Genomic DNA, 24,446 nt, shown 5'->3' on the forward strand with positions numbered 1-24,446 from the left:
GGGTGGCTCAGTGGTTAAAGCCTCTGCCTTCGGCTCAGGTCATGATCCCAGGGTCCTGGAATGAGTCTCTCTCTGCCTGCCTCTCTGCCTACTTGTGATCTGTCTGTCAAATAAATAATGAAAATAAAATCTTTAAAAAAAAAATCAAAACCTTTTTCTGTCCTCTTTCTTATTTAACTAGTAAGGAATCTATGCTCCCCAGAATTTGGGATTTTCCTTGGCTATTCTTTTTCCCTAAGGTCTCCTACTCCTTGGCTACAGGGGTTAACAATAAGCACCATAAGTTTTTTTTTTTTTTTAACACTATCCAACAACAAAAAGAGAAAAAAGAAACAACCTATTGATAAATGCAGTGACCTTAGATGATTAGATTATGTTAACTGAAATAAAGCTAATTCCAAAAGGTGACATACTGTGCGGTTCTATTTGTATGACATTTTTAATTTTTATTTATTTTTTAAAGGATGTTTTAAGGATTTAGAGAGAGAGCAAGAGAGGAGAGAGCGGGATGGGGTGCTGGGGTGGAGGAGGAGAGGAACCTTGGCAGACTCTGCAGGGAGTGGAACCCGACCGGTGTCTTGATCTCACCACCTTGAAATCACGACCTGAGCCAAAACCGAGAGTTGGATGCTTAACTGACTGTGCCATGGGGGCACCTGTGTATGACGTGCTTTAAATGACAAATTATAGAGATGAACAGGGCTATAGTTTCCAGGGGGTTAGGAAAGGAAGGAACCAGAGAGGAAAGTGGATGTAGCCAAAAAAAAAAAAAAAAAGGACAACAGAGGAACCTGTGTGTTGATGAAACTCTTCTATTTTGACAATATCAATGTTAATTTTCTAGTTGTCATACTATACCATAGTTTCGCAAGATGTCACCATTGGGAATACAAAATCTCTTTGCATTATTTTTCACATATGTTCTCCCATATGAATCCATAGTTATCAAATTTAAAAAGTTTAGGGGCACCTGGGTGGCTCAGTTCATTAAGCGTCTGCCTTCAGCTGAGGCCATGATCTCAGGATCCTGGGATCAAGCTCCACATTGGGCTCCCTGTTTAGCAGGGAGTCTACTTCTCCCTCTCTCTAATAAATAAATAAAATCTTTTTTAGAAAAATTAAAAACTTTAATTTTCAAAATCTGTCTTCTGCACTGAGTAAAGAGATCCAAAGGCTTAATTCTAAGTTCAACATAGTTCAACACTTGGCTTTTGTGTCTTTTAAGGTTGTAAAAGGTGATTTGCAAGTGCATGGGAGCCCACAGTGATTACCATGAAAGAGACAAGAGATAACAAATGTTGGTGTGTGAGTGACTTGAGGGTTTCTTAGGGACTGGTCAATCTGCTGATCAATTTACAGAATTAACAATGCTGTCTTCCGGGCCCCTGAACGCAGTGTCTTTTCACTTAGTACAATCTCGTGTAATTTCCTTAAAAGCTGTTTCATTTCTGTAAGGTCACTAATACTACTCCCTCTTTCATTACTGATTTTAATAATTTGATACTTTTTCTTGATCAGTCTAGCTGAAGATTTGGCAAGTGTGTTGATCTTTTCAAAGACCCCACTGTGGGTTTTGTTGAATTTTATCTATTGTTCCTCTATTCTCTATTTGGTGACCTCTGCTTTAATCTTTATTTCCTTCTTTCTGCCTCTGTTGGGGATAGTTTGCTTGTCTTTTTTTGGTGTCTTGAGGTGAAAATTTAGGTTATCAATTGGTGGGATTTTTTTTAGTGTTTATTTTTTTTAATTTTATTTATTTATTTATTTTTATTTTTTTAAAGATTTTATTTATTTGACAGAGAGAAATCACAAGTAGGTGGAGAGGCAGGCAGAGAGAGAGAGAGGAAAGCAGGCCCCCTGCTGAGCAGAGAGCCCGATGCGGGACTCAATCCCAGGACCCTGAGATCATGACCTGAGCCGAAGGCAGCGGCTCAACCCACCGAGCCACCCAGGTGCCCTAATTTTTTTTTTTTTTTTAAAGATTTTATTTATTTATTTGACAGAGAGCACAAGTAGGCAGAGAGGCAGGCAGAGAGAGAGGAGAAAGCAGGCTCCCTGCTGAGCAGAGAGCCCAATGCAGGGCTCGATCCCAGGACCCTGAGATCATGACCTGAGCTGAAGGCAGAGGCTTAACCCACTGAGCCACCCAAGCGCCCTAGTGTTTATTTTTTATTGGGTTTTCTGTGCAACTTTTATACTATCGTGATTCTCCTTTATTTCTCCCATCTCAGTGTGAATTCAAGTGCTCAGCATTCTTATTCTTATAGGAGATAAATGAATATAAAAAATAAAAAACTTCTCCTAGTTACCTAGGATGTTCAGTCTAGTATTTAGGTTTGTACCATTTAGTGATACATCTGTATGACCTTATATTAATGGCAGGGTCATCTGACCACAGGCACTTCACGTAAACAGGAACTAATTAATTAATTAATTGATTAGTTAATTAATTAAGACTGGAAGAAGTTCAAACTAAAAATACCAAGTGTTGGGGCACCTGGGTGGCTCAGTTGGTTAAGCATCTGCCTTCAGCTCAGGTCATGATCCCAGAGTCCTGGTATAGAGCCCCGCATCAGGATCCCTGCTCCGTGGGGAGCCTCCTTCTCCCTCTCCCTTTGCCACTCACCCTGCTTATGCTCACTTTCTCTCTGTGAAATAAATACATTACATCTTTAAAAATAAGAAAAAGAAAGAAGTGTTAAGTTTCCCTGAGAACAAATTTATGTAATGTCAAAGGTGGTAGAGGGACAACTGGGTGGCTCAGTTGGTTAAGCAGCTGCCTTCAGCTCAGGTCAGGATACCAGCGTCCTGGTATCGAGTCCCATATCGGGCTCCTTGCTTGGCAGGGAGCCTGCTTCTCCCTCTGCCTCTGCCTGCCACTCTGTCTTCCTGTGCTTGCTCTTGCTCGTCTCTCTCTGACAAATAAATAAATAAAATTAAAAAAAAAAAAGGTGGTAGAAAGGCCAGATAAAATAAAGGTAGAGAACAGGAAACGTTCCCACAAAATAATCACCTAGATCTCATCAAATGCTCTGGACACTATTTATTCAGTCTTCCCTAGCAAGTACATGTTATTAATATAGTTGGTATATTACTTGGATAAACAAACATCATAATTAAAAAAATAACAGCAAAGCAGAAATCAAATATTCGAAACAAGTTTTTGGCTGTGCTGTTTATTTCACTTAGGACACTTGGTGGACAATAAATCGGTTACTTAAAAGTCATTTCAATTAGGAATCTCTTTAGTCCTTCATCAATTATTTCAAGTGTTCTGGTCTCAAATACATTCCTTTCTTCTACGAACTTCTGAAAGAGGTAAGTGCCTCCACCTACACCAAAATAATGTGCTTTGCTTGCTAAAAGCACCCGTCCATTCTTATCTAACAATCCAAGGAATGTCTGGTGCAAAGTACTGTAATAATCTGGATTGTAAATGGTTTCTGAGGTGAGAATGAGATCATATTTTTCAAAGAAGTTCTCACTACTTAGTACTAGCTTACAAAACTCAGACCATTCCCCTGAAAAGAACCGGCATTTACATAATTCTTGTGCTATTTTTGATTTCCTCTGTCGTTTCACATCCGGTTCGTTGACATCATTTCCTTCATCTTCCACAGTGAAGTTAGCCACTACATTAGGTAAGGTTACTTCATCAATCACCGTACTGTTATAATCTTGAAAATGAATTTCTCGGGCCCCTCCCTTGAACGCTGCTATACCGAGCAACCCGGATCCACAGCCAAGATCCAACACTTTCTTCCCAGCAAATTTTACCTGGGCCTTTGTGAAATAAGCCAGTAGGTCAAAGGTACATTCCCAGATTTTTAAGCCTCCTTCATAAACCCCTGAAATCAGATCAGAGTGAGAAGAAATGCTTTGTGACACTATGTTTTCTCCAGGGACGTTCTCTTTCAACAAGACAGTTTTCATGACGGATACATTAACATGTTGGGGACCTGGTAATGTTTCCACAACTTTGTTTTCTAGCACTTTTGTTGAATCTTCGGGCATAGGATGCTCTTTGGCCACTCTCATGCAGGGATGGTTTTCATGGGGCTCCAGGTTACGTGAGCTGTTTGCTGCACTGACTGAGCCGTCTGTGTCTTGAGAGGGAGCTGCGCTGCCCACTGGCTTATGCTCCAACAAATGATCCTGAGGCCACTCAAGCTTTTCTGTAGAACGTCTTCTGTTCCTATGTCGACCTTTTTTACTTTCTGAGACTGAAGACTCTTCGGAGGAATCCAGGGCCAAAGCTCCATCTCCAGGGGGTGTGGATTCATTTTCCAGATGGTTTTCTATAGTAAAATTAAACTGAAAAGTCATCCTCTCAAGAAAGGCACACAGTCCTTCAATTCAAAGGAGGATTCTTCGAATTCTGGGTAGAACCGATGACACATACATAACCTGCTTCAATTTTTGTTAGTTCTGTTGGGGATCAATTTTCCCTTCGCTGCTTGCACACAGTTACACAGACTGAGAGATGTTTCCACACGCCTTTTTAGAGGTCGTCTCTCTCCTTTCAAATTAGCTCTGGAGGAAAAAAAAGAAAATTGTTACTAAAGAGTAAAACGAGGGGCACCTGGCGGGGCCAGTTGGTCGAGCATGTGACTCGACCTTGGAGTTCAAGCCCCACATCGAGCACGGAGCTTATTTAAAAATACAGGTTTTTTTAAAAAAGGTAAAATGACGTATTTCATTAAAACATAACATTACCGCCCCCCCCCCGCCCCCAGCAGCTTTTCTGTAAAAGCGGCGAAGGGAGACGGATGCAAAGGGAAACACTCCTCAGGCGTCACACAGACGAGAGCACAAGAGGACGGCAACTCGCACAAACACGAAAGCGGGAAACACAAGCCCGACTTCGTCCTCACCGCCGTGATCCTGCCGCGACGCCCCGACCTCCGGAAGCTGCGGGATCTCCGCACTCCGGGCCGCTTCAGGGAACCGAGCCCCCTCGACCGCGCGCGTGTGCGCTCCGGGGCGCGTCCGCCGCCCGCGACCTCGGCCACGCGCCCGGCGAAGCCCCGCAGCGCCGACGCCCGCAGCGGGAGGACTCGGGAGCCGCCCGCGAAGGCCGGTTTGGCTCCGGAGAAACCAAACGCGGCCCGACCGGAGAGTCGCTGCCCGCGGAGCCACTTCCCCGAGGCTGCGGGCGGCACCAGCCCCGCGGGACGCCTCGGCGCCGCCCGCTCCAGCCCAGCCCGGCCGGCGGCGTCGTCACGTCAGGACAGCGGACCTACCCGGGGGGCGCACGGGGAAGTGGGTGGACACGTGCCTGTTTCTCCCCGCGCCCCGAGGCTCGGATTCGTTTCCGGCCTCAAGTCCCAGGTCGCCCGGGAGCCCAGAAGGCGCAGGGAAGAGGCGGTAGCAAGTCGGGGGGCTTCCGCCTGCACCCCCCAAAGTGCGTCAGGGCAGCGCGTCAGCGACCCGGACCTGAGAACGCTCGCGGCCGGGAAGGTCTCGGCACCGGCACGGAGAGTCCGCGCGCCCCTCCCTCGGGAAGCGGAGCGCGCCCCGGTGAGGCGAGTCCTCCGCGGGCCAATCAGGCGCGGCTCGAGCGTCCCGGGAGCGCCGCCCGCCCCCTCTCTATGGTCCCGGCGCCCGCGAGAGCTCGCAAGGCCTGCCGGGAGCTTCCGGTCTGGGCGGTGGCGGGCCGGCTCGAAGCTGCGCGCGGGCGAGGCATGTCGGAGGGACGCGCGGCGCCGGGGAGCGCCGCGTCGCTGGAGGAGTTGAGGAGCTGGCCCGAGGAGCTGTGCCGCCGCGAGCTGCCGTCCGTCCTGCCGCGGCTCCTCATATCCTTCCCGGGCTCTCGTCCCACGGAGGAGGAGGGGGAGGCCTCGCGGCTTCGCTCCGGCCGCGGCGCGCTGGCGGCCGGACGGGCCGCGCTTCTGAGGTCTGAACCCTCGCTGGGCGCGGGTGGGCGGAGGAGCCGCCGAGGCCGAGGAGGGCGCGCGGGGAGCGGGGCGCCGGGAGCGCGGGCGGGTTCGCGCCGGTGGCCGCCCGACGGGGCCGAGCCTGCGGCGTCTCCTCCATTCCTTGTGCAGCTGAGTCCTCTGCGCCCGGCACGTGCGGTCAGGGCGGACGCCTTCGCCGGGGCAGCGCGGGGCGCGGCTACCCGGGCCTGACCGGTCCGCTGAGTGGGGGGCAGACGGGCCCTGCCCGCCAGGACGCTGCGCCGGTGCGGGTCCCGCAGCGCTGCGGGCACCGACGCGCGCAGACGTGCGGGGCTCCGGGGGCGAGAGCGGCCCAGGGAACGCGCGCGCCGCCCTCTTTCCGGGGCCGCTTCCCGTCGTGGCTGCGGAGGGGGAGCTGCTGCCGCGCCGTGGCTCGCCCGCTGCGTCCGGGGGCTGGCCGCCCGGTTAGTCTCGCTGTGGGCGCCTGGAGGCCGGCAGCCGGGGGCCCGCCTTCAGCACGGAGCTGCGCGTGAAGGAAGAGCCGCCTTCGGTCCGGGGCGCCTCGGACTGCTCACAGCCGCGGGCAGACGCGCGCCGCCTCGGGGACACGTTCTCGCGTCGCGTGGACGCGGCCCCGCCGAGCTGCAGAAGCGTTTCTTAGCCGTCGTGCGGGTTCAGAGCCGGGTCCTTGACGCCCGACTGGGAAAGCATGTCTGCCCGCCCCGAACCTGCTGGGCGGTGGTCCAGGCCACACGCGGCGGAGCGCGGGTCCTCTCTGCGCTTGAGGCCGCGGGGCCTTCCGTAACTGCAGGTCCGCGTGCTCGCTCGGTTCTGCATGACTTCACCCGCAGGACAACCTAAACCTCGTCTTCCCCCAGTCTTGTCTTTTGTCTTTTTTTTTCCCCTAAGATTTTATTTGTTATTTGACAGAAAGAGACAAAGCGAGAGAGGGAACAAAAGCAGGGGAGAGGGAGAGAGAGAAGCAGACTCCCGCAGAGCAGGGAGCCCGAGGCGGGGCTCCATCCCAGCTCCCTGGGATCAGGACCTCAGCTGAAGGCAGTTTTTAATTACAGGATGAGTTTTTAATTACAGTTACATCACCCAAACATTATTTGCATATTTTGCATTTTACATATTCTTTTCTAGTCTTTACCTGCATGTCTGCATAATCATAAATGAGGTTTAATTTTGGAAGGGACTAGAGTTTTTTTGACCTTTGCTGAAATTTTTCTGTAAGACAAATTCAACCCTATTGAACTAAGTAAAATGAGTTAATGACTATACCTCATTTTGATTGCTGCTGTAAAATTAGTATGTGCAAAGTAAGATGTCAGAAGAATCAGTTCTTGTATTAGTGTTCTGGAGTTATGATCTGTTCATTTTTCTTGCTGACACATCCTTTAATACTTCTACAGTAAGAATTTCTAATAATTTTTAGTGGTGTACAAGTGTACACTTCATAGTGGGATTACCGCAACTTTTGTAATGGACATAGGAAAACTTACTGTCAGAATTATAAGTGTCTGCTATGTGCAGGAGAATTTCAGTCTGACGAGCTTTTTAAGAGTCACACAAGGAACAGGAAAAGAAGAACATGTTGAGTGACAATACAGGTGCAGATAAAATACTGGAGGGGTTCGGAGGAGGGAGAAATTCCTTTTCTGTTTTAGAAACAGAAATCTCTGGCCTATTATATAGTACTGTTCCTCTGTCAAAAGCATGTCAACTACACATAGTTTGAAAAGACAGTTTTGTCCCTCCTCAGTTTTGAAAGTATTTCCTTGAAGTATTTTCATTATATTATAGTTTGTTTACCTAAGAACATTAAATTTTTAAAAGTAAAATTAAGCCAGTAATTGGAATTTAATTTCAATTTCTTACTGCTCATTGCCTGAGCTTCAAGAAGGCTGCTTTGTAGATTTATTCGTAGCAGGGAATATCCTATTACTGTGATACTGTTACCTTCCTTAATTTTTTACTCTATGTATCAGCATTCCGACAATTGGATTGAACATATTCGTAAGTAAAATTATCTTAATTGTTTACTTTGATGCCATTAAAGTCTGACTCCAACATATCTCAGTACAGTTTCAAACTCCCTTTAAATGTATTCTAGTAGTTAGTGTTACAGCCTCTAAATTTCAGTGGCTTAAAATGACCAAATTCCTTCAAGTAGTACTTAAAGTTTTAAAATTTTATTTCGAATGGGTGCCTTAACTGTGGTTAATGTAATAATACAAGCACATTGAGAAATTTTTAATGTTGGTTGTTAAACTGGTTAGACTCACGTAAAACCTAATTTGCAGTCTGCTTTCAGGTTGACTTTCTCATCTTTGTGTTCTTTAATCTTACTTGGCTTATTTATTTACTTATTTAGTTAGGAGAAGAGATGAATTAAAGACCAGATCACAGTTTACTCCTATTTTGAGTTAGCTTATTCTATTTACACTTCACTTTGGTTGTGGATATTTACAATTTTCAATCTGTGTTGCCTGTTGGGTCTAGTTTTTTTAAGTTTTTTTTTATCCTCAATATACATATTTCTACAGTGATTGCTTCTCGGCCTTTTGGCTAAGATCAAGTGTATATCTTTCTACAGTGAATATTTATACATACTGTTTGTAGAAAATTTGAAACATGCAGAAAATCAGAAAAGATAATGAAATATCCATTAATCTGAAATGGTTAAGATTTTAGTATAGAGCATTTTCATCTTGATTCTATACGTTCTTGCCAGGCTACTGTTCTTTGTATGTACATGTTTATATTGAGATTGGGATTATACTATTTTGGAAGCTTGATCATTTAACCTTGAAGTATTGTGAATATTTTTTCATGGTTTTAAATGATTTCTAATAATGATTTAAATGATAGCAAATTCTATTCAGTAGATATACCCACATCATTTAAGTGGTCCACGAAGGGTGGACATACAGATTATTTTTTTGAGTGTTTGTTTTCTTGTTATTATTTTAGATACTTAATGGTTTCTCTGTGTAGGGGTACCTGGGTGACTCAGTTGGTTAAGTGTTTGCCTTTGGCTCAGGTCATAATCTCGGGGTCCAGGGATCGAGTCCTGTGTCAGTCTCCTTGCTCAACGAGGAGTCTGCTTCTTTCTCTTCCTCTCCCTCTCCTCCCTGCCCACCCCGTTCGTGTGTGTGTGTGTGTGTGTGTAATAAATAAATTTTTAAAAAAGATTATTTACTTATTTGTCAGAGAGAGAGAGAGAGAGAGCATATAAGCAGAGGTATTGGCAGGCAGAGAGAGAAGCAGGCTCCCTCCTGAGCAGGGAGCCTGATGCTGGGCTCCATCCCAGGGTCCCAGGATCATGACCTGAGAAGACACCTGACTGAGCCACCCACGTGTTCCAATAAAATCTTTTAATAAACATAGTATTTCTACATAGAAAATGGCATTTTTGAAACTACAAAGCTTCAGATTGGTAGTACTTATATATTCTTGCATTTGGGGAAGTGGTGGTGATCTTTGTTCTCCCACATGACTTAGAAATATGTTACTATTTTGCTTTATAGAAATTCTGAAAGTTATTGTGGAAATGTTTTTACCTCATATGGACCACCTGACACTGGAAGAGACTTTCTTCTCACAAGTGCTGCCAAAGGTATAGTACTATTGTCATCTTAATCAGTCAACGTGTTATAAAGGCTGTTTAAATCTATTCTCAGTTTTAAATCATTTATTCTTAACTTTGGCTCCTTTATTTTTTAATGTATCAGATTATATGATATATAATATACAAATAATTTAGCAAGAAACAGATCTCAGGTGAGATCTAATGGTGTTAGTGTGATCATTAGGTGATTAAAAGCATAATTTTAAGTAGCATAGATCCTTTAATTGAATTTTATTATTTTTAGGTAATTTTAAGTACTTCTGTATTTTAAGACAGTTCAATAAATATTTGGGATGAGTGATGAAATTAGCTAATATCTTCTCTGTAGAATTTATTAATAATCGTTAAATTTTATTGTCTAGAAAAATGGAGCCAATTTTTAAAAAAGATTTATGTATTTATTTTAGAGAGAGAGAGCAGGAGAGAGCATGGGGGAGGAGCACAGGGAGGAGAGAGAATCCCAAGCAGATTCCCTGGGGAGTGTGGAGACCTATGCAGGACTTGATCTCACAACCTTGAGATTAGGACCTGAGCTGAAACCAAGAGTTGGACACTCAACTCACTGAGCCACCTAGGCTCCCCCGGAGCCAAATTTTATTGAAGAAGTCTTAGAATAAAAAAAGGCTGGAATGTTGGTAAAATCAAATAACCAAGAGAAGACATTAAGTTCACCAACTATGTTATTACCTTTTACTCTATTTCCTATTACCTTTTAGATATATATAGTATACTTTTTCTCTGAAAAGCACAGGCATTTTTTTTAATTGAAAGAATTAAAGATATTTTGGTGCCAAAAGTAAAACATTTTTTAAAATGATTTCTCTAAGTTTAGCTTTGAAGCAGATAATCTTCAAAATTTCTATTACTCATATTCATTCTACTGTTCTCTATCTAAAAGTTTCTTAGAATTTGTTTTTGACTATCAGAAGAAGATCCTTACATAGATTAAAATAAGGATGTTGAGTGTTAACTTGCCTTTGGGAAACTGTCCTATTTGATTACATTGTGTTGTTATTCTTGCAACGTTTAGGCCATTTAAATTGTTTAGAAAAATCTGAGTATTGAGATCTTAGGGTAGCTAACTTCGCAGACCAAAAAGAAAAAACTTAGTTCTTATGAGAGACGGTGGACTCTGAGAAACAAACTGAGGGGTTTAGAGGAGAGGGTGTGGGGGTTTGGGTTGGCCCTGTGGTGGATATTAAGGAGAGCACGTATTGCATGGAGCATTGAGTGTTATAGGTAAACAATGAATCTGGGAACAGTTCGTCAAAAGCTAATGATGTACTGTATGGTGACTAATACAACATTAAAAAAAAAAACCGGAAAAACAAAAAACTTAGTTCTAAGGTCACATATAGTATCTCTAACCCAGAAATGGTATTTTTAGTTGTTCAAAACAGGAAATTGGTTAAAATGCATGTGAATAGGTAATTCAACACAAATTCATCATCACCCCTGGAAAATACCCTTATAAATATCCATGTGAACATTGATTGGTTGAGACCATCAATCTTTATTGTTTAAGGTAGCACTCACCTTTGTTATGGCACCAAAAAATGAACTTGGAGTGATTTTTACATGGATGTTAATAAATAGATTCAAACCAAAGTAATGGAAAGCAAATCAATTTCTGTCTGAAGCTTTTAAAAGATTGTGTTGTATGACTACTTTATATAAAAACATATGCATTGTTTATTAAATGTGGGTGTTAAGCTAGATAATATTGCATGGCTATTACTAATAAAGAAATGTCTGATTTTTTTTTTTCCTTAAAGATATGTCTTCCCTTTCTTGTGTTTTCTGTTACTCCTCTTTTAACATGTTTGCTTTTCACAGACTGTGAAATTATTTGATGACATGATGTATGAGTTAACCAGTCAAGCCAGAGGACTGTCAAACCATAATTTAGAAATCCAGACCTCTCTAAGGAATATTTTACAGGTATGTCAAATTTATTAGAAAGGGTATAGGGGAAGACCTTGAACATTGTAAGAATTTTTATACTGATATTAATTAGCTATATATCCTTTATGTAGTGGCCCAGTGCTAGAATTAAATTTATAGACTTAAAGATAAGAATGCAAAAAAAATTGTATTTTTTAATACAGTTTCATGCTGAGTAAACACCAAACTTATGTAAGACAACAAGTCTTACCTCTAATTGCCTTACCTATAATTTCTTACCTATAATTTCAAAACTTGTACGTAGAACACCTGCCATATGCTTTGATGTGGGGGTTAGGATTCTGACTTTTTAAAAAACCAAATGGCTGGCCAGTTGTTCCAATATTTGTAGTTCTGATAGACTAAAGTTCAGTGAAGGAGGAATACAGGATCCTTGTTGTTCACTGCTGTATCCCTAGTACCCAGCATGTCTGATACTTTTTATGTTTGTGAACAAAAACATAGTGTGAATGAAATTTCTCTCCTTATTTCCAGACAATGGTGCAGCTCTTAGCAGCTCTTACAGGATGTGTTCAGCATGTCTGTGCCACCCAGGACTCCATCATTCTAGAAAACATTCATAGTCTTCCTTCCTCAGTCCTACATGTAATCAAAAGTACATTTGTACATTGTAAGGTGAGTATGAGTCTAAGTACACTTTAAATGGCCTGAAATCCACAGGCGAAAGGGCTGAGGAAAATAGTGTTGGACATAAGATTTTACATATTAGCCTGTATTACTGGAGTAGACTTCTCCATGGAACAAAGAATCACGTACAGGCACACTTAGTTTTATTGCACTTTGCAGACACTGTTTTTTACAAGTCGTAGGCTTGTGGCAACCCTGTGTCCAGCAAGTCTGTTGGTGCCATTTTTTTCCAATAACATTTGCTTATTTCATGTCTCTTCGTCACATTCTGGTAATTTTGGAAATATTTCAAACATTTTCATTATTTGTCATGGGGGCCTGTGATCAGTGATTATGACTTGTTGAAAGCTCAGATGCTGGTTAGTATTTTTTAGCAATAAATATTTTTTGTTAGGGTATATACACTTTTTTTCAACATAATGCTTTTGTACACTTAACGAACTGCAGAGTAATATAAACATAACTTTTATATACACTGGGAAAACAAACTTTATTTAACTCATTTTATTGCAGTAGTCTGCAGTTGAACCTGAGATATTTCTGAGGTGTGCCTGTATGAAAATAAGTGGTTATAAGGAAGTGATTAAAAATGGGCTTTTGTGGTTTTGTTTTTGTTGTTTTATTGTTTTTCCTTTCTATAAAGATAGAAGAGACACAGATTTGTGTTGTCACGGGAATCCTGAAATTGTTCTGTCATGGTATTGTTGGATCAGATGAATTCCTTAATGATTTGGTGCCTATAAAAGGACACCAGCCCTTTTGTGTCTACATTCCTGAGGCTCCATTCCTGAGGCAGCTTTAAAGCATAAAAGCTGGCATAGGATTTGTGGGTCCCAGGCGGTTTTGATACTGGTCTTCATTGGGTGAATCAAATCACTGGTTCAACGAATGCTTCTCTTTGGTGATAGGTGCTAAAAGTCAGGTACTGCCCGAACGCTATGTATCTCGCTTTTAGTTCTATATTTCCAAGGTCTGGGAAGTCAGAGATCATGCTTTATACGTGTCTCTGTTTCTTGGAGTACACGATACATAAGGGATGGTCACTAAACATTTGTTTAATGAGTAAATATGTAATTCAGGAGAAAGCACTAAAGTTACGTGCAGTGATGGAATGAGTTAAAGTAAACTTGGCTCTTGAGCTTTTTTATGATTTGCTAATTCTCTCATTTTTATTTGTGATCAGGATAGTGAATCTGTCTATTCTGGGCATTTACACCTAGTTTCAGATCTTCTCCAGGCTCTTTTCAAGGAGGCCTATTGTCTTCAAAAGCAGCTAATGGAACTCCTGGATATGGTTTGCATGGACCCTTTAATAGATGAAAATGCTGATATTTTGAATATGGTAATAGGTAAGTGAGAAAACTTCCTACTTAATATGTGACATATGCTGACTAAACTATATATCCATTAATTATTGAACCCAACATTATTTCTAATGCTTCATGGTATTTTATTCATTATGTATAAAAAAAGTTTAAGTCCTACCTGATATATTTTTAATCTTCCAAATTTTAGAATTTATAATATTGATAAGTGATGCCTTAACATAAATTTGTATATTCAGTTAATATTCACCATATGTGATTTTTCCACAGTGATTAACAAAAAAAGTCATGCAACTTTATACCTTCTAAAGTAGTCCAGATTCTGAGGCAGGAGCTTTCAGAGGTTTTAAACCCTAGTTCAGTAAGAAATGAAGTGTGTGGCTATGTTTGTGAATGTGTCTGTGTCTATATACACCACATTTGTTTATTATATGTAAAATAATACCTGTTTTACCTGTAATGTGCTCCGTCATACTGTTTCATTTTTAAAGAATTGCTGATTGCTGCTTCATAATTTTATCACTCAGCAATGCATTATAACCCAGTCTGAAGAACAGTAATGTATAAGGACAAAGATTTCATTGATAGCTTCTGTATAAAGAATTAAGTTGACTTTGTGCAGTATACCAGGTACCTCTTGATCTGTAAAAAAAACCACCCCAAATCTGTTAGGTTCTAACAACTACTCCTTCATTTATCCACGATTCTGTGAGTCAGCAGTTTAGGTTGGGCTCAGCTGGGGCAGCTTTCTCGGGTCCACATGGTATAACTGGCTCACTCGTTCGCGTTTTTGCAGTAACTACGTTCACATCTGGCTGTTGGCAGAGGCAGAAGCACTGAGCTGGCCACTTGTGGCACATCATCCAGGAGACTAGCCTGGGTTCGGTCACCTGACAACAGCTTCAGGGTCGTCATCAGGAGAGGGCAAGCCCCAGTGTGCAGGCGCTTTTAGCTCTTTGCTGACCTCGTAGTTATTGTTATCCTGCTGACCAGCGCGTGTCATACAGCTAAGCCCCAGAGCAATGTGGAGCAGAACCGTGGATTCAGAAGGGGAAGTCACTGGCCATTTTTTCAAATAAAATGAAAGAGGAGAAGCCTTTCATAAATACTGCAGATTTGCTCTAATTCCTTGTTTGGTATTTCCTTTGCAGTTTATTTTGTCATTTTGGATTGGAATAGCTACAGAATATTTCAATTATAATAGGGTACAACTTTTATTCTACTGAACATTTCAGTTAATTTAGGTCATTTAGTTTTATTTAGGTAGGTGAACATATCAAAAATTAATTTTCTGTAGTTTGTAAAAACCATAAATCAAAAGTACGACACTTATTTTTTAAAAAATTACTCTGAAAGTTTTTTTTCTAACTGTATTACCTACTTGAACAGATGTCAAAATTGATCAGTAGATAGTTTTAAATATAGGAGAAACTCCCCCACATGACATTAGAACTCTCATCCTAAGAGTTCTGTTATCTTTTTTTGTAGTTATTCATTCATTGTTGGATATCTGCTCTGTTATTTCCAGTATGGACCATGCGTTTCATGCCAATACTTGGAAATTTATAATTAAGTAAGTTTTCTTTCTTTACTTTTATTTTTTTGTAACATATTTTCCATATCTCAAATCTTACTTATTCATAAGTTTTGTAGATTGCATTTAAAACATTTTGTGTGGTGTGTATAAATAATGTTTACTGACACTGCTGTCTTGATTAATCCAGATACTGTACACGGAGCTCCCGAACCAAACTGGGCCTCTTTAATCTGCTACTTCTAAAACTTAAAAATTTCTACTTTGTTACTAATACTTTTTTTCTTTTTCAAGATAGTATTTAAATTCAAGTCTGTTAACATACAGTGTATTACTCATTTCAGAGGTAGAATTTAGTGGTTTATCCCTTGCATGACGCCCAATGCTCATAACAAGTGCCCTCCTTAATGCCCATCACCATTTAGCCCACCCCCCACCTACCTCCCCTCTAGCAACCCTCCGTTTGTTCCCTAGGGTTAAGAGTCTTATGGTTTGCCTCCCACAAGTACTTCTGAAATTGCCTTCTGCTACTGTTATTTAACCCACAAGGTATTTTATTTCCAGGCTTAGATAAATTACTAGTTATAATTAGAGCTGAATATAATCCCTTTATTATATGCCTTTGAGTTGTTCAAGTTTAATTCCATTTATAAAGTAATTTTAGCTAGAGCATTATGAAAGGTTACCAGGGAGAGTGCCCATAGTGTTCATCAGATTCCTGGGGGTGGGAGAAGTTGGATTTGAGGTATTAAAAAATGGCTAAGAACCTCTGCTTTATACACATGCATAAAAAGTAAAGGTCAGTGTAATATTTTTAGATGTTAGATGCTTTTCTTGCACCGCCAGGAAATCATTAACTTGCCAGTAAGTAATAGTGGAGAGGCTTAAAGAGTCAACCCAGAGCCGGTCTGCATGTGCTTGAATCTGTTCTGAAACCCCCCCTTTTTTTTTTTTTTTCTTTTTTAAAGATATTTATTTATTTATTTATTTGACAGACAGATCACAAGTAGGCAGAGAGGCAGGCAGAGAGAGAGGAGGAAGCAGGCTCCCTGCTGAGCTGAGAGCCCGATGTGGGGCTCGATCCCAGTACCTGGGATCATGACCCGAGCTGAAGGCAGAGGCTTAACCCACTGAGCCACCCAGGCGCCCCTGACATCCCTCTTCTGAACACTTGGGCAATTTGGTTATCTTCTCTGAACCTCAATTTGCTCATCTAAAAATGGGAGTAATTAAAATAGAGCTTTCTTGGTGGGTGTATTTTATTTTATTTTATTTTTAATTTTATTTTTTTGAGAGAGAGCTCAAACAGGGGGAAGGGGCACAGGGAGAGGGAGAAGCAGATTTCCTGCTGAGCAGGGAGCCTGATGTGGGACTCAGATCCCAGGACCCTGAGATCATGACCTAAGTTGAAAGCAGGCTTTGTGTGTGTGTGTGTGTGTGTGTGTGTGTGTGTGTGTATGTATATGCATGATTTAATTTTACTTTTGCTCTGCTAACTCAAGGCAGACTCTTTTTTTTTTTTTTTTAATTTTATTTATTTATTTGACAGAGAGAAATCACAAGTAGATGGAGAGGCAGGCAGAGAGAGAGAGAGAGGGAAGCAGGCTCCCTGCTGAGCAGAGAGCCCGATGCGGGACTCGATCCCAGGACCCTGAGATCATGACCTGAGCCGAAGGCAGAGGCTTAACCCACTGAGCCACCCAGGCGCCCCATCAAGGCAGACTCTTAACCAACTGAACCAGCACACTCCCTCTTAGTGGGTTTATAGTGAGAATTAATTGGGTTTATCAATAGGAAATCCTAAGAACTCTGCATGGCCCATAGCCCAGCAAATTACCGCATCACCGCCTTTACCATTGAGTGTCTTCTACTCTTGTCCTCTTCCATTTCATTTGCTAGCCAGTGTTCAGTCTGATCTTTTGAAAATGTCAGTTAGATCATGTCACTCTACTGCTTAAAATCCATCCCATTTTACTATGAGTTACAACCTAATCCTCTCTGGCCTCTGCCTTCTTCCCCAGCCCATGTCTGCTGCTCTGTCCCTGCTCCTAATTCCCCAAACATCCTGAACTCTCCTACCCCAGGGCCTTCTCACCACTCTCCCTCTGCCTGGGACTCTCCTCCTCACCTTGCTGACTCCTGCTCGTCTTTCCATTCTCAGCTGTCGCGTTCCAGCCTCGTGATCATGTTCTTTGATATTCCCACCCTGAGGATATGGTATTTTAAATCTCTCTACTGTAGCATCCTGGACTTCCCTACCTTAGCATTTATCACAGCTGTAATTGATTATTCTTAAGATGATTTAATGTTCTCTCTTGTGCTGGAGTAGAAGTTCCATGCAGACAGAGCAGAGATTGTGTCTTCATTCACTTTTCCATCCCCAGGGCCTAGCAGAATACCTGGAACTTTAGTAAGAGTTCAAATAATATTTTATAAGCAGAAGTAAAAAAGTAGCCATTTAATAAGCTAACATGACAGCTTCAGAGGTAACATCAGCACGTCTTAATTAAGCCATGCCTAATATATATGACACATTGTGATTTTTACATGTTACTTTAAGTCATATTTTTATGGACCTGTGTTACTTGATGTGTTCCTTGTGATTGTGTTTTCTTTTTATTCATTTAGGCAGAGCCTTAAGCACCAGTCGGTTATAAAAAATCAGCTGAAACACAGAGATATAATTGCCAGCTTGTGTGAAGACATTCTTTTCTCCTTCCATTCTTGTTTACAGTTAGCTGAGCAGATGACACAGTCAGAGGCACAGGTAAAATACAGTCTAGTAGCACATTGAACAGTAGCTCTTTATTCATTTGGCAGTTAACTAAATCTCATTTGAATCTATGGATCAGTTTACCTAAAAGGGTTGTAATTTGTTGTTGTTGTTTTCTCGATCTAAGATTATTTACAGCCCATAATTATTTTTCATCCCAAACATTGCATTAGACTCCTACCTACTCTTATTCCCTCTAGAAACTAGCTGTCTCCTGCCTAGCCCCTCTTTTTATGTAATAACTGGTTGTCAAAGCATTCTCCTCAGAATCCTTTCATTCTTTTCTACCCTAGGTCAAAAATCTAACTCCTTAGCTCTGTGTTTATGTAAGATTGTCTGGTACACCCGCAGTTGGCCTGTTCCTCACCAATCTATTGGCACCTGTAGTGATGTGATATGTAACTGTGTGTGTGTATCAGTGTTCTCAGATTGATGTGCACTTACTTACATTTATTTTGGTTTCAGAAAGTTAGTGTTGAATTGGCATCCCATTTATGAAAGATACTGTATTATAAAAATTTATAAGAAGTTTATTGGGAATTAATAGTTCATTTTCTTATAATTATACATAATATCTTTTGTTCTCAGACTAGCTCTTTAAATTTTATTTAACTCATAATGGCCCTAAATTGTAACATTAATAGTACTCAGGACCTAAGAGTTGTATATAATGATTTCAATGGGAAAATGAGTTAAATGTTTCTTCCCTAAAGTAACAGTAACATTTCTTTCCATTGTGGACTTGCTAACAGATATGGGTAATTCCTTTGTATCTGTGCTTGTCCCCAACCAGCCGCTGTGGGCATGGATGTGTAAGGGTTCCTCCCTTTCCGAAACACTGGTTGTAATTTTTAGGGCAGAGGTGATATGAAAGGACTAACCCAAGGGGAAGATGGAATTTTGAAGAGGAGTTTGGAAGGAACTCAGGAGTAGCTTTAGGAAGGGGCTCACCTTTTCCTTCTTGCCTCTCTTTCTCTTATTTGTTCTCCCCTTACATCCTTTCTTTTCCACCCCCACTTCCTGTTATCAAGTCCCCTTGCCAGTTCCCCTCACCCTTCTGTAAGGAGGAGGCTTTTGGCTGAGTGTCTTGTGTCAGGGCAGGAAGGTTGTTCCTTCTTCACTTTAAGCCTATACATCTGTATTCTCAACCTTGACCTCCTTTTTCCCCAGTTTCCTTCTTGCTTAACCTGACCCCACAGACTTTCCAGCTAGTGCTGGAGAGTAAGATCGGAAGAGATGCAGGGTGGGAGACACAGGAGTTGAGCCCAGGCAATAGTATAGTGGACGAGAGAAGAGAAGTCCTGGGGCTGCCTGACCAGGGCGGCTGTTTGCACATGAAGTAGCTAAGTTCAGCTTATGTAATCACTTGAATGTAGAAATCAAAGAATTTACATTATAAACTTTCCTAACTGTTTGAGCAAATTTTCATGTTTTTCCTTGTGAAAATGTGGGACTGGTGAAGAGACTAGCAATACTCACTGTCCATTGCCTGAAATGGACAAGATGGTCTGTTTGGTTTCTCCATTCTGAACTCTAAATTCTGAGCCGCAACGCCCTCTGCCGTTCACTATTGATATTTATTGAGTCAAACCATTATCTTAAAAGTCTTCCAAGAAGTTTTCTCACTTTGTTTTAAAAAAATCAAAATAAAACTTTTCAAAATAATAGCATATATGCTAATTATGAAAGCATACAGATGTATCAGTTCCTGTATTCGGTTCCTAGGACTTCCATAAGAAATTACCACAAATTGGATGCCTTAAAACAACAGAATTTATTCTCCCACAGTTCAGAGGAGAGAAATCTGAAATGTCTCAGGAGGACCGTGTTCTTTTAAAGCTCTAGGGTAGAGTCTGCTCCATGCCATCCTGTAAGTTTCTGGTGTCCTTGGCATCCCTTGGCTTCCAGCTGGAGAGCTCCGTTCTCTGCCTTCATCATCATGTGCTGTTCTCTCTCTGAATCTTCACACCATCTTCCTACAAGGACACCAGGCGTATGGAATTGAGGATATACCCTACTCCAGTGTAGCCTCAGCCTACCTTATTATATCTGTAATGGCCCTGTGTCCAAATAAAGTCACTAAAGTACCAGGGATTAAGGCTATAACATATCCTTTTGGGGGATACAGTTTAACATCTAACAGCTGTAAGATTGGCATTTATTCTCTATTAAGTCTTGAACATGGTTTCAGAAAGAGAATACTGTATTAGATTGTTTACTGTATAGTTTTTTCTTAATTTTTTAAATTAACATATAATGTATTATTAGCCCCAAGGGTACAGGTCTGTGAATCATCAGGCGTACACACTTCACAGCACTCACCATAGCACATTCCCTCCCCAGTGTCCATAACCCCACCCCCCCTCCCTCCCTCCCTCCCTCCCACAGGCAACCCTGAGTTTGTTTTGTGAGATTGAGTCTCTTATGGTTTGTCTCCCTCCTGATCCCATCTTGTTTCCTTTTTTTCCTTCCCTATCCCTCAATCCCCCTGCCCTCTCAAATTCCTCATATCAGAGAAATCATATAATACTTGTCTTTCTCTGATTGACTTATTTTGCTCAGCATAATACCCTCTAGTTCCATCCACGTTGTTGGAAGTGGCAAGCTTTCATTTATTTATTTATTATTTTAAAAAAGATTTTTATTTATTTATTTGACACAGAGAGGGAGAGAGAGATCACAGGTAGGCAGAGCAGAGAGCCTGATGCGGCGCTTGATCCTAGGACCCTGAGATGATGATGTCAGCCGAAGGCAGAGGCTTAACCCACTGAGCAACCCAGGCGCCCCTAGATTTCATTTCTTTTGATGGTTGCATAGTATTCCATATATGTACATACACATACCATGTATATGGCGCATATATATATACACACATACATACATACATACCACATCTTCTTTATCCATTCATCTGTTGATGGACATCTAGATTCTTTCCATAGTTTGGCTATTGTGGCCATTGCTGCTATAAACATTTGGGTGTGCCTGCTCCTTTGGATCACTACATTTGTATCTTTAGGGTAAATACCCAGTAGTGCGATTGCTGGGTTGTAGGGTAGCTCTATTTTCAACTTTTTGAGAAACCTTCATGCTATTTTCCAGAGTGGCTACCAGCTTGCATTCCCACCAACAGTGTAGGAGGTTTCCCCTTTATCCGCAACCTTGCCAACATCTGTTGTTTCTGACTTGTTAATTTTAGCCATTCTGACTGGTGTGTGGTTTTGATTAGTATTTCCCTGATGCCGAGTGTGGAGCACTTTTTCATGTGTCTGTTGGCCATCTGGATGTCTTTGCAGAAATGTCTGTTCATGTCCTCTGCCCATTTCTTTCTTTCTTTTTTTTTCCTCTGCCCATTTCTTGATTGGATTATTTGTTCTTTGGGTGTTGAGTTTAGGTGTTGAGTTGAGTTTGGATACTAGTCCTTTATCTGATATGTCGTTTGCAAATATCTTCTCCCATTCTGTCAGTTGTCTTTTGGTTTTGTTGACTGTTTCCTTTGCTGTGCAAAAGCTTTTGATCTTGATGAAGTCCCAATAGTTCATTTATGCCCTTGCTTCCCTTGCCTTTGGTGATGTTCCTAGGAAGAAGTTGCTGCGGCTCAGGTCGAAGATGTTGCTTCCTGTGTTCTCAAGGATTTTGATGGATTCCTTTCTCATAGTGAGGTCGTTCATCCATTTTGAGTCTATTTTTGTGTGTCATGTAAGGAAATGGTACAGTTTCATTTTTTTGCATGTAGCTGTCCAGTTTTCCCAGCACCATTTGTTGAAGGGACGGTCTTTTTCCATTGGACATTCTTTCCTGCTTTGTCAAAGATTAGTTGACCGGAGAGTTGAGGGTCCATTTCTGGGCTCTCTTTTCTGTTCCATTGATCTATGTGTCTGTTTTGTGCCAGTACCATGTCTTGATGATGACAGCTTTGTAATAGAGCTTGAAGTCTGGAATTGTGATGCCGGCTGGCTATTCAAGGTCTTTTCTGGTTCCATATAAATTTTAGGATTATTTGTTCCATTTCTTTGAAAAAAATTGGTGGTATTTTGATAGGGATTCCATTAAACGTGTAGATTGCTTTAGATAGCATAGATATTTTCACGAGATTTATTCCAATCCATGAGCATGGAACATTTTTCCATTTCTTTGTGTCTTCCTCAGTTTCTTTCGTAAGTACTTTTTTCTGAGTATAGATTTTTTTGCCTCTTTGATTAGGTTTATTCCTAGGTATCTTATGGTTTTGGGTGCAGTTGTAGATGGGATTGACTCCTTAATTTCTCTTTCTTCTGTCTTATTGTTGGTGTATAGAAATGCAAGTGATTTCTGTGTATTGATTTTATATCCTGACACTTTACTGAATTCCTGTACAAGTTCTAGCAGATTTGGAGTGGAGTCTTTTGGGTTTTCCACATAGAGTATCCTACCATCTCCAAAGAGTGATAGTTTGACGACTTCTTTGCCGATTCGGATGCCTTTCATTTCTTTTTGTTGTCTGATTGCTGAGGCTAGGACTTCTAGTACTATGCTGAATAGCAGTGGTGATAGTGGACATTTCTGCCGTGTTCCTGACCTTAGGGGAAAGCTCTCAGTTTTTCTCCATTGAGAATGATATTCGCTGTGGGTTTTTCATAGATGGCTTTGATGATACTGAGGTATGTACTCTCTATCCCTACATTTGAAGAGTTTTGATCCTGAAAGGATGCTGTACTTTGTCAAATGCTTTTTCATCATCTACTGAGAGTATCATATGGTTCTTGTTCTTTCTTTTATTAATGTATTGTATCACATTGATTTGCAGATGTTGAACCAATTTTGCAGCCCAGGAATAAATCACTTGGTCATGGTGAATAATCCTTTTAATGTACTGTTGGATCCTATTGGCTAGTATTTTGGTGAGAATTTTCGCATCTGTGTTCATCAAGGATATTGGTCTATAATGCTCTCTTTTGCTGGGGTCTTTGTCTGGGTTTGAGATCAAGGTAATGCTGGCCTCATAAAATGAGTTTGGAAGTTTTCCTTCCATTTCTATTTTTTGAAACAGTTTCAGGAAAATAGGAATTAATTCTTCTTTAAATGCTTGGTATAATTCCCCTGGGAAGCCGTCTGGCTCTGGGCTCTTGTTTGTTGAGAGGTTTTTGATGACTGTTTCAATCTCCTTACTGGTTATGGATCTGTTCAGGTTTTCTGTTTCTTCCTGGTTCAGTTTTGGTAGTTTATATGTCTCTAGGAATGCATCCATTTCTTCCAGATTGTCAAATTTGCTGGCGTATAGTTGCTCATAATGTGTTCTTATAATTGTATTTCTTTGGTGTTGGTTGTGATCTCTCCTCTTTCATTCACGATTTGATTTATTTGGGTTCTTTCTGTTTTCTTTTCGATAAGTCTGGCCAGGGGTTTATCAATCTTATTAATTCTTTCAAAGAACAGCTCCTAGTTTTGTTGATTTGTTCTTCGGTTTTTGGGGTTTCTATTTCATTGATTTCTGCTCTGATCTTTATTATTTCTCTTCTGCTGCTGGGTTTAGGCTTTCTTTTCCATTCTTTCTCCAGCTTCTTTAGGTGTTGGGTTAGGTGTGTATTTGAGATCTTTCTTGTTTCTTGAGAAAGACTTGTATCGCTATATATTTAACTCTCAGGACTGCCTTTGCTGTGTCCCACAGATTTTGAACCGTTGTGTTTTTATTATCATTTGTTTTCATGAATTTTTTCAGTTCTTCTTTAATTTCCTGGTTGACCCATTCATTCTTTAGTAGGATGCTCTTTAACCTCCATGTATTTGGGTTCTTTCCAACTTTCCTCTTGTGGATGAGTTCTAGCTTCAGAGCATTATAGTCTGCAAACATTCAGGGAATGATCCCAGTCTTTTTGTATTGGTTGAGACCTGATTTGTGACTCAGGATGTGATCTATTTTGGAGAATATTCCCTGTGTACTAGAGAAGAGTGTGTATTCTGTTGCTTTGGGATGGAATGTTCTGGATATATCTGTGATGTCTATCTGGTCCAGTGTGTCATTTAAAGCCTTTATTTCCTTGTTGATCTTTTGCTTGAATGATCTGTCCATTTCAGTGATGGGGGTTTAAAGTTCCCAACTATTACTGTATTATTGACCATGTGTTTCTTTGATTTTGTTATTGGTTTATGTAGTTGGCTGCTCCCATGTTAGGGGCATAGATATTTAAAATTGTTAGATCTTCTTGTTGGACAGACCCTTTGAGTGATACAGTGTCCTTCCTCATCTCTTATTATAGTCTTTGGCTTAAAATCTAATTGATCCAATATAAGTAAGGATTGCCATTCTGGCTTTCTTTTGATGTCCATTAGCATGGTAAATTGTTTTCCATCCCCTCACTTTAAATCTGGAGGTGTCTTTGGGTCTAAAATGAGTTTTTTTGTAGATAGCATATTGATGGGTTTTGGTTTTTTTATCCATTCTGATACCCTGTGTCTTTTGATTGGGGCATTTAGCCCATTAACATTCGGGGTAACTTGAGAGATATGAATTTAGTGCCATTGTATTACCTGTAAGGTGACTGTTACTGTATATTGTCTCTATTCCTTTCTGGTCTACTACTTCTAGGCTCTCTCTTTGCTTAGCGGACCCCTTCAATATTTCCTGTAGAGCTGGTTTGGTGTTTACAAATTCTTTCAGTTTTTGTTTGCCCTGGAAGCTTTTTATCTCTCCTTCTATTTTCAGTGACAGCCT

At 41.1% G+C, this 24,446-nt stretch overlaps 2 protein-coding genes across 11 annotated transcripts in view; one reads left to right on the top strand and one right to left on the bottom strand.

The window, feature by feature from the left end:
- Positions 1-3,028: 3,028 nt before the first annotated feature.
- On the bottom strand, positions 3,029-5,544 carry METTL18 (methyltransferase like 18). 3 transcript variants are annotated; one of them, XM_044266928.1, is made up of 2 exons: positions 5,437-5,544; positions 3,029-4,533 (listed from the first exon to the last, which is right to left on the bottom strand). In XM_044266928.1, the coding sequence occupies exon 2, from the start codon at positions 4,324-4,326 to the stop codon at positions 3,214-3,216; it is 1,113 nt and encodes a 370-aa protein (XP_044122863.1). In that variant the 5' UTR covers positions 4,327-4,533; positions 5,437-5,544; the 3' UTR covers positions 3,029-3,213. The 3 variants fall into 3 exon arrangements, with proteins under 3 accessions (XP_044122863.1, XP_044122864.1, XP_044122862.1); XM_044266929.1 differs by having other exon boundaries at positions 5,244-5,544; XM_044266927.1 differs by lacking the exon at positions 5,437-5,544 and adding an exon at positions 4,875-5,066.
- A 96-nt stretch (positions 5,545-5,640) lies between these two features.
- Positions 5,641-24,446, top strand: part of C10H1orf112 (chromosome 10 C1orf112 homolog) — a 52,661-nt gene continuing 33,855 nt past the window's right edge. For 6 of the 8 annotated variants that reach the window (XR_006386608.1, XR_006386610.1, XR_006386609.1 and 3 more), the window contains exons 1-8: positions 5,642-5,795; positions 7,877-7,916; positions 9,431-9,519; positions 11,368-11,472; positions 11,971-12,111; positions 13,307-13,472; positions 14,937-15,021; positions 17,611-17,749. Coding sequence is in view for 4 of the 8 variants with exons in the window: in XM_044266930.1 (XP_044122865.1) it covers positions 5,685-5,795; positions 7,877-7,916; positions 9,431-9,519; positions 11,368-11,472; positions 11,971-12,111; positions 13,307-13,472; positions 14,937-15,021; positions 17,611-17,749 (876 nt within the window). In the remaining 4 variants the exon portion in view is untranslated. Of the gene's footprint in view, positions 5,796-7,876; positions 7,917-9,430; positions 9,520-11,367; positions 11,473-11,970; positions 12,112-13,306; positions 13,473-14,936; positions 15,022-17,610; positions 17,750-24,446 lie in introns of all 8 variants that reach the window. The other 2 variants (XM_044266933.1, XM_044266932.1) reach the window with 1 other exon arrangement.

This window comes from Neovison vison, chromosome 10 (genome assembly GCF_020171115.1).
Source record: "Neovison vison isolate M4711 chromosome 10, ASM_NN_V1, whole genome shotgun sequence".
Classification (NCBI taxonomy): domain Eukaryota; kingdom Metazoa; phylum Chordata; class Mammalia; order Carnivora; family Mustelidae; genus Neogale; species Neogale vison.